The 14,480-nt window shown below is 42.4% G+C and overlaps 1 protein-coding gene across 2 annotated transcripts; it reads right to left on the reverse strand.

Moving 5' to 3' along the window:
• Positions 1-3,020: 3,020 nt before the first annotated feature.
• Positions 3,021-12,263, reverse strand: alpk2 (alpha-kinase 2). 2 transcript variants are annotated; one of them, XM_079288867.1, is made up of 10 exons: positions 10,595-12,263; positions 7,871-9,407; positions 7,606-7,753; positions 6,577-6,704; positions 6,440-6,484; positions 6,046-6,341; positions 5,774-5,862; positions 4,537-4,754; positions 4,398-4,446; positions 3,021-4,305 (listed from the first exon to the last, which is right to left on the reverse strand). In XM_079288867.1, exons 1-10 carry the CDS (start codon positions 12,176-12,178, stop codon positions 4,098-4,100), a joined length of 4,302 nt encoding a protein of 1,433 aa, XP_079144993.1. In that variant the 5' UTR covers positions 12,179-12,263; the 3' UTR covers positions 3,021-4,097. The 2 variants fall into 2 exon arrangements, with proteins under 2 accessions (XP_079144993.1, XP_079144992.1); XM_079288866.1 differs by having other exon boundaries at positions 6,046-6,344.
• Positions 12,264-14,480: the final 2,217 nt, after the last annotated feature.

Genomic DNA, 14,480 nt, shown 5'->3' on the forward strand with positions numbered 1-14,480 from the left:
AAATCGACCTTTGTGCTTTATTTGTAAATCATTTCCAAGTTAAAGTTTACAGAAATGCCTGATTGGTCTTTCAGGTGTAGCAGTTGTTTAGCTAGAAATGTGAATATGTTTTAACCCGTGCCAACATTTCACAGCAGATCACAAAGTTTTGGAAGAAGTTGTACACACACAGAGTCAGGTGCTGCTGCTCAGGGAGATATACAATCATAACAAAATCACCCGTCTTGAGAAATGAATGAAACTTAAACTCTCTATCCTTTTTTTTCGGTGTGTGTGTGTGTGTGTGTGTGTGCGTGTGCGTGTGCGTGTGCAGATGGTGTGGTGAAGGGACCTCAGTTCATTCACACAGGCAATCTAGGAGTTATCAGCTCCAAGGACAAGCAAATAAAAGCCCCCCTGCCTGTCCGGGGACATTTTATCAAGCCCTGCTAACTGCGATCTGGTCACAAACAAACCAGGAGCCAACTCTTCTTTAGATTCACCGTTTAAAACATTCCACCTTTTTGAAATGTGCAAATGGAAGTGCATCTTGACATAGCTGTTGATAGAATGACTCATATAAAAAAGCACAAACACATTTCTTTGATTTTCTATGAAAGATAAGAGTCTTTTTACAGTCTGTCAGTCTCCCACCGACCTCTTTGTCCGTGTTACGTCACAGCACTGACCTTAATGAAACCCTCAATCACAATCATTTTGCCTTTAAAGAGTTACTGTAAGATCAGACACGACATTAACTGTGTTCACAGTAATACAGCATATTTATTAATAGAACTAAAGTTGGCAAAAGACATTCTTACTTTACATAATTTCAAGCACCACGTGTTTTGATGGGAATAGTTTATGATTGACAACTTCCAAGGTGCAAGACAACTGAGCAGAATGACAAATACAGTCTGATTTCATAATGTGCCTCAGGTTTTATTATGAAACGGACCCTTGGGGACAGTACATCACTAATAGTGTATCCATTAACTGTTTTCGATCCATTAACTATTAACGACTAAGAATTTGGACATTTGCTATTTGAGATGTTTAAAGTGGACACAGTGAGGATCTACCTGGAAGCGTGTTGACTTGACTTTTACTTTATGAGCGTCGAATTTTACTCCAACCATCTGCTGGCTGGTTGTGAACCTTGCTGACGTTTTGGCCCCGTCATCGTCTCCAAACTCCATATCTTGTTACAAAGATTCTCCAGTTTGTTCTCATGTCAGGAACCATGACATTCAGCTCACGGTGACTTCCAGTGAAACCTTTGATATTAAAGGCCCTGTTGCCTCACCGGGGCAGTTTTTTTTTGGGTCTCCCCCTCCTCCACCCCTCACCCCTCTACCTCTGGTCAGGGTCGATCAATACGTCCCCTGTAGCTTATCACGAATGTGGAACTGGCTGTTTGTCCAAACCTTGCTCTGTCTACATAAAGACTTGGAACGGGACAGCATCGAACCCAAATGCACGACATATCACCTCATGGACCTGCAGCTCCGTACGCAACGACTGGACTTTTAACTGTTTGGAAAGACAAAAAGACAAGCTGGTGCGAGAGGGAAGGAGCAGAGAAGAGAGAGTAGCTGTGAGAATCAGCAGCAGGAGAGGAATGAGATCTAGAGACTTGAGGTGAGTTGGTCGTTGTCCTGCAATAGGTCAAAATTCTTAAACAATGTTTTTATCCCACAGCCTTATTAGTAAAGTTTGAACTATGATGAATTCAACAATTAATGTCATTTTCAGCTCGGAAATATTATGTACAGCAAGACTTTTTATATAACTTTTTTTTCCAATATAACTTGACCGAGCAGTACGAGTCAGTGTAACAATAAATATCTGTTGAATCTGTACAGTCACCAACTCTATTGTTCGAGTTCACAAAACTGTTTTTTTTATAGAATAAGACATGTGAATCACACAGGTGTTTTTTTTTTTACTCTCTCTCACACACTCACACACTTTAAATGAACACAGCTGCAGTCATCCCCACAATCAGTAAAAACACACATGGGCTTGGGACACTTTGGGACGCCTTGTGTGTTTACTCAGCATTATTTTCCCAATTTTCTATTGTTTTTTGACATGTTTTTCATTCATATTTTATCACAGCAAAATAGAAGTGCTACACAGATTAAAGCATACCTTATAGTGGGATTTCAGCTTGATTAGAGTACTTGAACATTATCTTTGTTTATTTCCTCACTTCCACTCTGTAATGCGCTCCATTGATCCCACATGTCACAAAACTTCCCTTTTCCCCTTTCTTCACCAGGTCGTCCATCTACCAGTTTGTATCACCAGCCTCTCCGTCTGCAGTATCGACAGTAAATGTTGTCCTCCAGAGCTGTGGAGTGTGACAATGGTGTTTGTGTCCTGTGTTTCAAACGCCATTATCACACTAAATAGCTACGGTGTGAAACGGGCCTCAATATCTTCCTGGTTTTCGTTGTCTTCTTGTGTTTTGTTCTGTGTTATCTTCATTTTCTTTTTGAAGTATTTGTAATAGTTTGCTTGTTCATTCTGTAAAGCCTAAGATCACGTTAAGGACAGATTAAACCACGCAGGAGGGGCAGAGATGAAAATAGATGTGTGTTGATACATAGCACATGATCTTGGGCCTCTGACTGTGACCCACGTGTTTGAGGTGGTAATTTGCTGCTGGAGACCTTCAGTATAAATAAAGATAGACGGCCCATTTGTTTTCAACGCTGCCGCCATTTCTTCTTTCTTTTCTCTTCTTTCCAACATGTAAACCGTTCATCTTTTATGATTCCACAGTTGTCTTCATCCATAAAAAATAATGTAAATAAAGTGTTTGTTTTGGTCTTTTGCTGTAGAGTGAAATTTAAGACTTCAATAAGACACGATGTGTAAACACCTTCAAACCCAGCCGCATGTCCCGAGCAGGCAGAGATTTGCAAATTCACATCGACTCGTCCCTCAAACCCGTAGGTCAGAGGTCGTATTACAGGAAATGTGAGTTGATTTCACTTCATTGCAAATAAATCAGAATGCATCTTAAACCAGTAACAACTCTTTAATAACAAAGATCTACTGTGTGCTGCTTACACACTCGCCATAGCCACAGCCTGAGGTCAGGGATTTAGAAAGCACAGAGATGGTTCTTAAATAAAGACCGTTTGAAGCTGCCGATGAATAGCTGGTATGTTACTGGGATCATGTGTATGTAAGTAGATATGTCTCTCACTTAGTTTGAGCTGAACCAGTACAGTATATATCCTTGATATCAATATTTACAAGCAGTATTGCACCAGACAATAAAAATGATAAATCAACAACTCTTCACATCTTTCAGTGAATACATTCAAATGCATACTTTACACAAGCTTTATGTGTACAAAGTGTCTTTGTGTTGTTTCCGGAATATAAATATAAGCTTATCTTGAATCAGCAGCTTTTACTAAATGAACAAACATTATAATAGTGTAACATTAAAATAAATACTTTTGTCGCCTCACACAAGTCAAACACACAAGAATGACTCATGCTCATACTGAACCCAATACAACACATGTCCTCTACTGTGGGTATTTCATCATACAACATCATTTAAAGACATTTCCGCAAATCAATTCGTTAACAAGTTCATTAATTTAATGAACTAATTGTTTGAAAACATCACCAAAGTAGAAAAACAAGAATTTATCTGTAAAGAAAAGTCATCACGCTTCATCAATAAAGCAATCTCTAAGACGTCAGTTCAACACTGTCCACAAACTCACCATTAACATCATCGCTTTCAAGTGTTAAATATGTCACAGTTTTCCAAAAATTCGTAAAATAAAGTGTCGATTATAGATACACTCTGATACAGAAACCATCTCATTGAAATAAAATATACATTTCTCAAATGTTCAACATGAAATGAAGCAAAAACTCTTATGAAGCAACAGTCGCTCGTTAACAATCGCTTTCTTCAGAGTCAAATATATCTTTCCTCTCCATCATCTGTCCTTCTGCAGCCCAAAACATTGGACACCTTTCTCACAGGCCAAACTCTGCATGACAAGGTTCACCAAAAGTGAATCAAATCACCTAAAACCCTCACTAAAAATGAAACCCCAAAGTCCAAGATTCTCCTCTTTTTATGACTTGCCCTTCACTGTTGGCCCAAATGTTTTCTTCTTGGGTGCAGCGAAGGGTTGTGGTTTGGGTTTCGGAGCAGAAACAGGCTTTCTCGGTTTGGGCTGCAGGGATTTGAGGCCCAGGATCTCACAGTACATGTTGCACTGGTGCAACGCTTTGAACTGGTCAATGAAGGAGGTGGCACAGTTTCCTTTGAATCCCTTGTATCTAAAAAATAAATACATTGTGAATGCATCATTTTGCATGTATCAACAAATTTGCATCTCTTATTTGTGTCAAAAAAGAAAGAAAGTACTCACCCTTTCCTACAGGTGGCTATTCCCACATCAGTAAGCCTCATTCCCACTCCTGAAAACCACAAAAAACAGCAATTGAAAGCACAATAATATGCAGATTTTTAACTTACACACTTTTCAAAACATAGTGTTTTTCCCAAACCTTGCATGTCAGTAACCAGCAGGTTGCCCTCAGTCTTATGATAGACCCAGTGCTGGAAAGCACAGCATTTCTGTCCCGCCTCCGAGTCGCGTCTCATCAGGTTGATCTCTTTGCCGTCCTTCACCGAATACTTGACAAAGTCTCCAATCAGCTCCTCCTCCAGCGTGGCATACGGGACGTCATTGGATGGACGGTGAACCAAGTAGATGGGAATGATCCTGGTGGAAGCACGAAACAAAAAGGCCTCGAGCTTTGAGTATCTCACATGATTCTGAAATACTGTAAAGGCAGAGAGTTGTGTTTTATTTATTTATTTATTTATTTTATTTATTTATTTTTCAGGGACAATGCACACTAATTAACAGTTACACTGTAAGTGAGCCAGAGAGACTAATTTCCATCTGCTGTCCCCGGCCAGATGTTTCAAGGCAGCCTAAAATAACAAAATCTCAAATTGAAACGAATGAAATAGACTTTTGGGGTTTTTATCAAGTGTTTTTAGGGCTTGTTTATGGAGAATATGAATGGATTTTAATGTTGTGCTGCTGGCTTGTGCCCAGCTGGTTAAGCAGTAGGTCAGATGGGGGATAATCATTGCATTAAAATACAATTTTGCAGCTTGCATGGTTAGACAGTGTCTGATATATCTAAAATTCATGAGATAAAATTTTAAGACATTTGTCACATGTTTTACCTGTTTTTTAAAAGAGAGATTAGAATCAATAAAAATTCCTAAATATTTAAAATCTGACACTACCTGTAGCCTCTCACCAGCAACATAAACATCTGGCTCCAGTGACACTTTGCAAGCTCTCTTTGTGAAGAACATACAAACAGTCTTTTTAACATTTAGGTGAAGGCAGGAATCTGCAAGCCATTTAGTTACATTTGTCATTGTGGATGTGAGTTTAAGTGCAGCTTGTTCTTTGTTCTTTGCGTGCACATAAATCACTGTGTCGTCAGTGTACATTTGAATATCACACCCATCGCAGACACCCGGCAAATCATTAATGTATAAACTGAATAGTAAAGGTCCTAAAATAGAACCCTGGGGTACTCCCACGTTAGATCTTAGAGTAGATGATGTAACATCACCCACTCTGACACACTGGGTTCTTCCTTCAAGGTAGGATTTCAGCAAGGCAAGAGACTCTTGGGAAAAGTTCAAATTTGACAGTTTGTTAATCAGGACATTGTGATGTTGTGAGTTTACAACTTGTCATGTGTTTTCACTCACTCTGGGACCTCTCCGAAGGCTTCAACAGACTGGGCTGCAGTGCTGTACCCCTTGATGTACTCTCTTGCTGTGTTCTGGACATGGCACTCCTGCAGAACAAAAAATCAATTACATTACACTTACTTTCTGTATTAGGAGATCTCTGCACGCGATAATATGTCATCTAAAGCCGGCAATGCTTTTGAGGGCTACAAATAAAAGACATCTCGTAAAAGTTTTGATCAAATATTGTGTTTGCTGTATTTTTGTTAAAGTTGAAATAACGCTCTTACGTCTACAGCCAAGCTGAAGTTCTTCTGAATGAGCTCATCGTTGTTCTTTGTCCCATAGCTGATGGAGTTGTGTACTTTGAGCACACAGGAGTGTCCAGGTAGTAACAGCAGTATCGGACCCGCCTGCATCTTGGTGCGGAAAGCCCGCCGGTGCATCCCCTCCCCAAAATGGACCTTCTCAGTGATGATGCTGGCAGGTTGGTTCTCTCCAAATTGCTGGTTGGAGAGGAAATCCTCCTTGAACATCAGCTTGGAACAGTGGACATCCTCTTCTTCACTCCCAACTTCTACAGGGGCTGCTGGAGATTTGAGGAAAAAGTGATCCGTCAAAATCCAAAACAAGCTTTAACTGTGTAAAGTTATGAACCTCGTTCAAAACTAGATCAAAACTTACACGCAATTGTCTTCGGAGAAGGAGGGATAACAATCTCACTGAGAACTGTAAAATTGTCAAAAAGAAGAAATGCATGTGTCACATTTTTTTTAAACTACATTTCGATAGTTGTTGAAGTTAAACCATGATTTATGTACCTTCATATGTGAGCAGGTAGTCCAGGGTGACTGATCCGTGTAAACTGGTGAGCTGACACTGGTACTTGCCCAAGTCTTTGTGAGAAGCAATGGAGATGGTCAGTGAGACTCTGCTCTCATCCCCTGCACTTCGGAAAGAGGTACAGTGTCACAAAATGGTGTTCGATCTGAAAGTTTGCTTCACTGTGACATTTAATGATGCACATTATGGCAATCCAGGATCCGTCCTATGCCTTTGGTCAAAATAGATAGTTAAACGTTTGATCGTCTGGCTCTGTATCTGTCCAGCGCCCTCGTGCCTTTTTGAAAGACTTTCTAGGATTATAACCTTTTAGTGGCCTTTATTAGTCCATCATCTGTATTTTTACGTGATAAGTTAACTAAAAGTTTTCTTTTCTGGCTTTGGGGTTTTCTGTTTTTTTCTTGTTTCCTGTTCTTTATCTTATTGATTAACTCCTCGTGTGTCATGTTTTGTTTTACTTCCTGTCTTTGTGTGTTTTCCCGCCTTCGTGATTGTTTGCCCCACCCTTCTGTATTTAGTCTGTGTATTTCCTCTGCTTCACTGTCAGTTTGTCGTCTGTCCGTGTGATAAGTCAGTTCCAGTGTTTTAGTGTCCCTGGTTTGTTTTTTGGATGTGCCTCTGTTGCCTGCCTGTCCTGTAAGTTTATTCTTTTGTCATAAAATCATGAAACACCACCTGCTGCTTCGTCATCAGCATTTTTTTCCACAAAAAGTAGTAGATAAACAATTGAAAGTAGCTTCGCTTAAAGTAGTTAATGAATATCTTTTTTTTTAAATAATTCGCTAAAAGTATACGGCTGAACAGTTGAAATGTTATTCAGCTAAAAGTAGGTTAATGGTTAAATGATTGTCCAGCTAAACAACTAGTTCATCTGTTTGGTAAATCACTGGCACGTAGAGAAGTCTGGTCGGTAGTGTGAAGCCGAGTTATATGAAAGTATAGTGTAAAGATGAAGGTAACTTTGCACAACATACATTGTAAAATTCCTGTAAAATGAAATTAAATACCTTCTCTTGCTCTCAGACAGGACAGTGCCCCCTCTGCTCCAGGTGATGGTGTATTGGGAGGAGATGGCCGCAAACTGACACCACAGGCACAGACTCTGAGGATCCCCGCTCACTGAAACCGTCTGGATAGGCTGCACCACCTTGGGGTCTGCCGACATTGAATGCTTTTATTATGAGACGTTTACATACCATCCTGCAGGAGAACAGCTGGAAACATTTTGTTTATAATCTGTCATAGATTACGAGTTGAATGCATATCCCTTACCTTCTTTTGGTGGGATCTTCTGTTTGACCACTTCACTGTAGGCCTTCTTGCGAGTTGTCCCGGTATCGACTTTGGGCTCCTCTCCCTTTGTCTGGATAGAAACGTCTGGCTTTGGCAGTTTAGACTCCAATACACTGACAATCTTCCCAAATTTATTCTCTGACAGCCGTCGTCTTTTAATAATATCATCGTTCAAAGGACTGGTGAAGTTTTTAGGTTGGTGGTCTTTATGATCTGCACGATGTGGGGGTTGTTCTCCCTGGGATGCTTTCGCTTTAGCCTCTGGTTTCTGTGACTTTTTCACATCTGACTGATCGCCGTCCTTTTGAGCTTTCCCAGCTTTAGCGCCCAGCTTGGCCTCATACATGTCAATCCTTCCTTTTGCAGCCTTTGCTTTTGCTCCGTTCTCCACTTCCACCAGTGGCTCCCCGACACTTTTCACTCCTGTCGCATTCGGAGTGTGTTTCTTTTTCTTCTTGCCATGTGTCTTGCTCGGAGCCTTCTCAGTTGCCACACCAGTCTCAATCGCCAATTTAGCCTCCTTGACCTCTAGCCCGGCTTGAGTGTTCTCGCTGGTGTGATTTTCCCCAGCGAGAGGATGAATTTCTTGCTGTTTGCAGACCTGCTGGGCTGAAACATGATGAGACAAAGTCTCCTGTTTTTTGCCAGCTTGTATACCATGTTGTTGACCAGCTGTTTTGTCCTTTTTAGAGTGTGCTTTGCTCTCTGAGGTGGATTTGTGTGTCTTGTGCGGCATCTTTTCAGCTGTCTTCTGATTCAGCTCAGATTGTATGCCTGTGGCGATGGGTTTTGCAGCCCTGGAGGCAAATGGGTCATTTAAATCTAAAACGATGACTGCAACGCGGTGGCTCTCCGAGACGATGAAATGATCTGCAGGCACATCAGCCAAGTTTGATAGTTCTCTGCTGAGGTCATGAATCTCCTCAATTGTTGTCTTTCTTGCAGTGATCCAGTCCAGTTGTCTCTCTGGTGAAGACTTCTCAGCAGACTTTATTGTATTTCCCTTTTTATGAAGCAACTCATCACCTTCCAAAGATTTGATGTCAGTAATCCCCTCCGCGGTTGGCCATAGAGCGCAGGTTTGTATGTGATCACAACTGGGGTCTCTGTTGTCATTGAGAGACCTTTTGGCACACGTTTGATCTCCGTCCAAACTTCTGCTTGTCCGACAGACGAGGGGGCTCAGGGCTAAAATACCGAGATGGGCTAAGGGCATAATAAACTTAGGACCTCCCCACTGTGGCTCCACCTGGCATGCTCCGTCAAGGTCTAGTAAAGTGTCAGACGACACTTGTGTTTGAACATTAATATGTAAGCCAGGTTGCGTGTGCACACCTGGCACGTGTGAGTTCGTCAGAGCGTGTGTGCTGTGAAAATGAAGCTCCGTTGGAGGTTCAGTTCCTTCACGATTGAGCTCGGCTGGCCCGCGGCTCCTTTTGACTTCCCGCTCAGTCAACCAGCGCAGCTGGGAGACACTGTGTTCTTTGGTCACTTCACACACTTCATCTCCAAAGGGCTGGAAATGAAAATGGACAAATAACAATGAAGATGTGAGATGTGTTTTACATTTCGGAGAGATATTCATTCAAACCACATACGCTTAAATATAAGACTGCCAGATCGTATAATAACAAGTAATATGACCACATGTAGTAATACTGTTAAAGTGCTGACATCAATAGACTTAAACAGGGAATTATATTAAAGGCAGATACTGCAGACAGTACGTTACAAAAACACAACATTCAGATTGGTTCAAAACATACCTTTCTATAGAGCCGCAAATCAGACGTTTATGAAACCCCATGCTTCTATATCCAATGCCACAGTCCATATGTCCTGAATGCAACTGAAACCTACACAGTCGCTGTATAAGCAGGAGCTCCAGCTATGCCCTGCGCACCTTAGCCAATCAAAAGCAGTCTCCTAGACCCACGGACCTGTTGGTGTCCTGATCCTGGGTTTTTAAAGGAGATGTGGTGGGAATCGGTGTGTTAAAGGGTGTATACGTAAAGAGAGAGAGAGAGAAAGCGAGGCAGGGTCATGTTTCTTTCCTCAGCTGTGCTCTCCTCTCACCTCTCCACCCTGACACGCCAGGGATGCATGCTATTATCATTGAACTGCCCGCTATTATTAGATGCCATTTCTGTCCATCTGAAGTTTTCCTCTCATGCACTCCCGTTTCCTTCAGCACACACAGCTGCCAGTCTTTGAGATGGGCGCCAAAGGACTTATCCACTAATGCAGAATCAAGACTGGGTCAGAGTCCTTCACGGGTGCAAAATGACGGGTGCTTTCTCTCTCAAGTACCTGCTGGCCGTCCATCAATACCAATACTGCATGACAACACTGACGAGGGCAGGAGCGGGAATGTCTCTTAACGTTCTGGCCATGTTTCCAAAGCGCACGACTGATTTATCTGTTGGCCAGCTCGACTGTTGTGAAGGTGATTGCTTGTTATTCTCTCTAGCATAAAGGGGGAATCTTTCCACAGCTCAATCTGTCCGTCTGCCACATACTTGAGAGTGTGTGGAGATGCTCATGTCTGTGTCTGAGCCGACACACAGGAAAACAAACCTACCTCATATTTCATGCTTTTCACATAAAGCAGAGCGCAAGTTTTCCACCTGTCACTTATTTAATTGAATCTGATTATGACGATATATATATATATATATACAGTATATAAGTAAGCCATCTTACCTTCTCAATCATCAGCTCTCCAGGTGTATTTTGCGCCTCCAAATCTGTATCCTCTATTATATTCAGTATGATTAGATCTTCTTCATCGTCTGACTCGACACATCCCTCAAAGTGAGAAGGGTTCGGATCAGCAGAAGAAGTAGATCCAGGGATCACATCTCCACCGTGTCCTCCAGGAGAGCCCACCGTATCCCCGGATGATCCCATGGATGAGTGTTGGCGTGTGGAGCACTCAGCCTGGCTGCTCTGGATTTCTTCCGACTCCTTTTCTTCTTGTGCGGTAGCTGTCGAATCGCACAACGATTCGACGCTCTGGGATCCCTCTCTGTCTTGGAGCTCAGGTCCTTCGAGGCACAAAGAGGGACAGCTCTGCCCAGAGAAGCTCTCTGGGAGGTTTCGCGCCTCTAAAGGCTGATCCTGGACACCCATGGGTGGCTTCGATTGTGCCCGCACTGCTGGCTCTTGACCCTTTCCCTCTTTGGGCGTCTCTGTTTCTAAATGAGTATTTACCTCTGCTAGTGCCTGTGTCAGAGCATCTATCCCTGCCCCTATCTCTGTGAAGGCAGCCGTAAAGTCCTGTGGTGGAGCCGCGATAATCCCAGTCCAGTCTGAGAGTGCACTTGCCCAGCTGTCCACCGATGGCCACCTCTCGACCGGTGGCCCCCAACATCTGGTGTCATCGCTGGACCAGCCAATCCCCTCGCTATCATCAAGGTTGTAACCGGACACTTGTGTCTCTCCTGGGGGAAAAGACAAGTCACTGGTGAGCCCTCCTTGCATCACAGAATATCTTGTCTTGTCCAAAAGGTTCCAGTCTTCTGTATCCTCACCTGCCAGATACTGGCATGCATCCAGCCACAGCTCGATAGGGCTGTTGCTTTGCCGTGGTTGGGGGGTTAAATCAATGGTCTCTGCATTCTCTCGCCTCGCATCGTTTACCAGCATCAAGCCTGCCTCACAGGCATCCACAGCAGGTGGTCTCGCATGTTTGCTCACATCTGACTCATAGTCCAGCATAGCTCGTTCCTCACTGGCGCCGCGATGACATTGTGTCACCACGTTGTCTGAATCACACATCAGGAAATGTGTGTCGCAGTCAGGTTTCTTTTCCCCTGTTTCCCCCGGCTGGTATTCAGAACATTGAAATTCCTGGGGATCTACGTGGGGGCTCGGGATGAAGTCCTGTGTCTCACTTTCAGAGATGTAAAGGTCTGACACGGGGGCTATAGCTGTATCACTCTCTAGACTATCCGACCGATGGGGAAACGGCCTTAATAGATAAGTGTCTCGACTGTGTTCAGAGCTGGAGAGAGGCTCAGTGACAAACGGCTCCATCGAACCCTGTGAAGTAGACGACATGGCCCCAAAAGGATGTATACTATCTCCTTGTATGACAGAAAAGGAGAGCACTGGTTCTTGTTTCACGTGAAACTCTGAAAAAGATTCAGATAGAGTGGAAATAAGGTCATGAGAGAAGCGAGGTAAACGAGGTAATACAGGTGCTGATGAGCCAAAATAGCCACAAACCCTGAAACCATCATTCTTTGGTGCAGGCTCGGAGCAAAGTGACAAACACTCCGACATATTATAGCTGGATGATGATGATGATGAAGGCTTCAGACAGTCTGATTGGGTACTTCTCTCCTGGGCGAGGCATTTGGAAACGTTTGATAGAGGCCCAGTGGATTTGTCTTTGGGGTCTGAGACATCTGACTCTGCTCCTGTCTCGTATGCAGACAGCATGTTTTCTGTGGGACTTCGGGACTTCTAGTTGTGCTGCTGAAGGAGGTTGTCAGCAGAAAGACTCGGGCCAAGTTTTGGGAAGAACTGCATTGAGTTCTGTCGCACAGATTGTTTGTGCCTGCTTTTCTGGTGTCATTTCCTCCCCTCGTTCCAACTACATCCTTAGGTCCACAGATTCAGTACCTGCAAAGTAAAGTCAGAGTTAGATCACCTCTGACCTGAGGCTCTTGTGTCACTAAACCTCCCTGATTTGAAGTCTGTGAAGTAAAGCGCACTATCTCACTCTAATCTTAGTTGCGGGTGATGCCACTTTAAATGACTATTTTGGAAGGACACTTGACATACCTTATCAACAGGAAACCTTATTGTTGTTACTGATAAAAACGTCTGGTGTGTGGTGGCTGTGTTGTTATCAGCTGCATACTACACTCTCTAATTTATATCGTCTTGCACAAGTAAAACGTGCGCTGTCTTTACCATCAATATATAATTCTATGCACTAGTATGTGGGTTGTGCAATAGACAGCGAGGGAATTATTTTAAAGTGATATTGATCTTTTACACAATCCTGTTCACTCACTATTTGCTGTTTACAAGATAAAAAAACACAAGAATATTGAGTCACAAGCCCGTAGAGCTGCCAGTAGTTACATACTGAGGGAATTGTTAAGAATCGCTGGGGTCACTCATTAGGTCAAAGGTCGTACATTTTGGTAAGAAATGTAGTCAAGAAGGTGTTTTAAAGTTGTTGTCAAATTGGAAGATTTTCCATCTTAAAATGTTGACACACCTGATGAATAATGATTTGTAATTTGTTATTTTTCAGATGAAAGTTGCATTTATATTTTAGACTTAAGGTGACTGTAAAAGCTGTGTCTTTAAAGTCTTAAACATCGCCCGTGTTGCCCACTACTGGCCACCTGACATAGAGGCCTGCTGTGAAGCGTTGAAGGGGGAATCTTCAAAACATGCTCCCTGATACACCAGATTGCAGGAGGGAGAACTTGTGGCACAGACGCTGGAAACATACCAGCACATCTTCACCCATGACCTGCATTTGTGACATTCCTGCTGCAGCGAAGGACACCTAGCCCAGAACTCAAGCCTGAGATGTTGACTATGCTATACACAGCCTAACTTTAGATAGTCTAATATAAAAATAATTCACACATTTCAGGCAGAAAAACACAAGAAAACAGTGACAAAATCCTAATCTTAAAGATTGCTTTCCTTAAATTATTGCAATCAGTTTGATACAACACAAACACATTTAATACACTGACTCCATATTTAGAAAAAGCATTTCCTGCTGAAAATGCGTTGGAATGCTGAAAACTGAAATTAATCGCAAAAACATTGCAAAAAGCTTCATAATTCAAAGAGTTTAAAGATTACAAATATGAAAAGTCATATCACACCTCTCCTGAAAGAGCTGAACATTTTGATATTTGAACAGTTTCTGTGGCTTAAAAAAATTCATCAGTGGTGATATTTGTAGGAGTATCCCTGTAGGAGATCCCTAAGACCTGAATGACTGTATGAGAGACAGAGAGAGAGAGAGAGAGACACAGAGAGAGAGAGGGAGAGAGAGAGAGAGAGAGAGAGAGAGAGGGGAGTGTATGTGCGCGTGTGTCTGTGAGTCTGTGTGTTTATCAACATCACTAATTGGCTCAATCGCGAACACCTGTGTGCCTGAAGCCATTTGAAAATATTCTCCATAGAGATCCCATTGAAAATAAAAAGCTTAATAATTCAAAAAGTTTAAAGGTTAGAAATATGAAAAGTCATAGCACCCCTCTGGTGAAAGAGCTGAACATTTTGATAGTTGAATGGTTTCTGTAGCTTATAAAATGAAGGAGAAGAAGAGGTGGGATGGAAGAAATAGAAGAAGCATTCCAACAATTATGGCATGCATATTAATAGTCCCATGTATCTTAGTCGAATCAGAAATCAGTATTGCTGGTGTGGTTGACGAGTGGATTAGATAGGACTTGATCTGTACCGACATTAAAAAAACAATAAAGCTGTCGGCACCTGAGAGCAGGAAAGTATAATGCAATTTCATCTCGACTGCTGGTGCCAAAATAGATTCATCCTCGGTCACACAACACCCCCAAGAGCCCGCTGCAGCTTTAAAGCTTCT

This window comes from Melanostigma gelatinosum (assembly GCF_949748355.1).
Source record: "Melanostigma gelatinosum genome assembly, chromosome: 18".
Classification (NCBI taxonomy): domain Eukaryota; kingdom Metazoa; phylum Chordata; class Actinopteri; order Perciformes; family Zoarcidae; genus Melanostigma; species Melanostigma gelatinosum.

What these genes read in the sequence shown, in the direction of transcription:
- alpk2 (XM_079288866.1), bottom strand. Translation starts at nt 12,178, where the DNA reads ATGTCGGAGTGTTTGTCACTTTGCTCCGAGCCTGCACCAAAGAATGAT. An exon ending in CTGTCTGAGAGCAAGAGAAG is followed by an intron (nt 6,705 to 7,605) that starts GTATTTAATTTC and finishes CTCTTTCCGAAG; the next exon opens with TGCAGGGGATGAGAGCAGAG. An exon ending in GCTGGTTACTGACATGCAAG is followed by an intron (nt 4,447 to 4,536) that starts GTTTGGGAAAAA and finishes TGTGGTTTTCAG; the next exon opens with GAGTGGGAATGAGGCTTACT.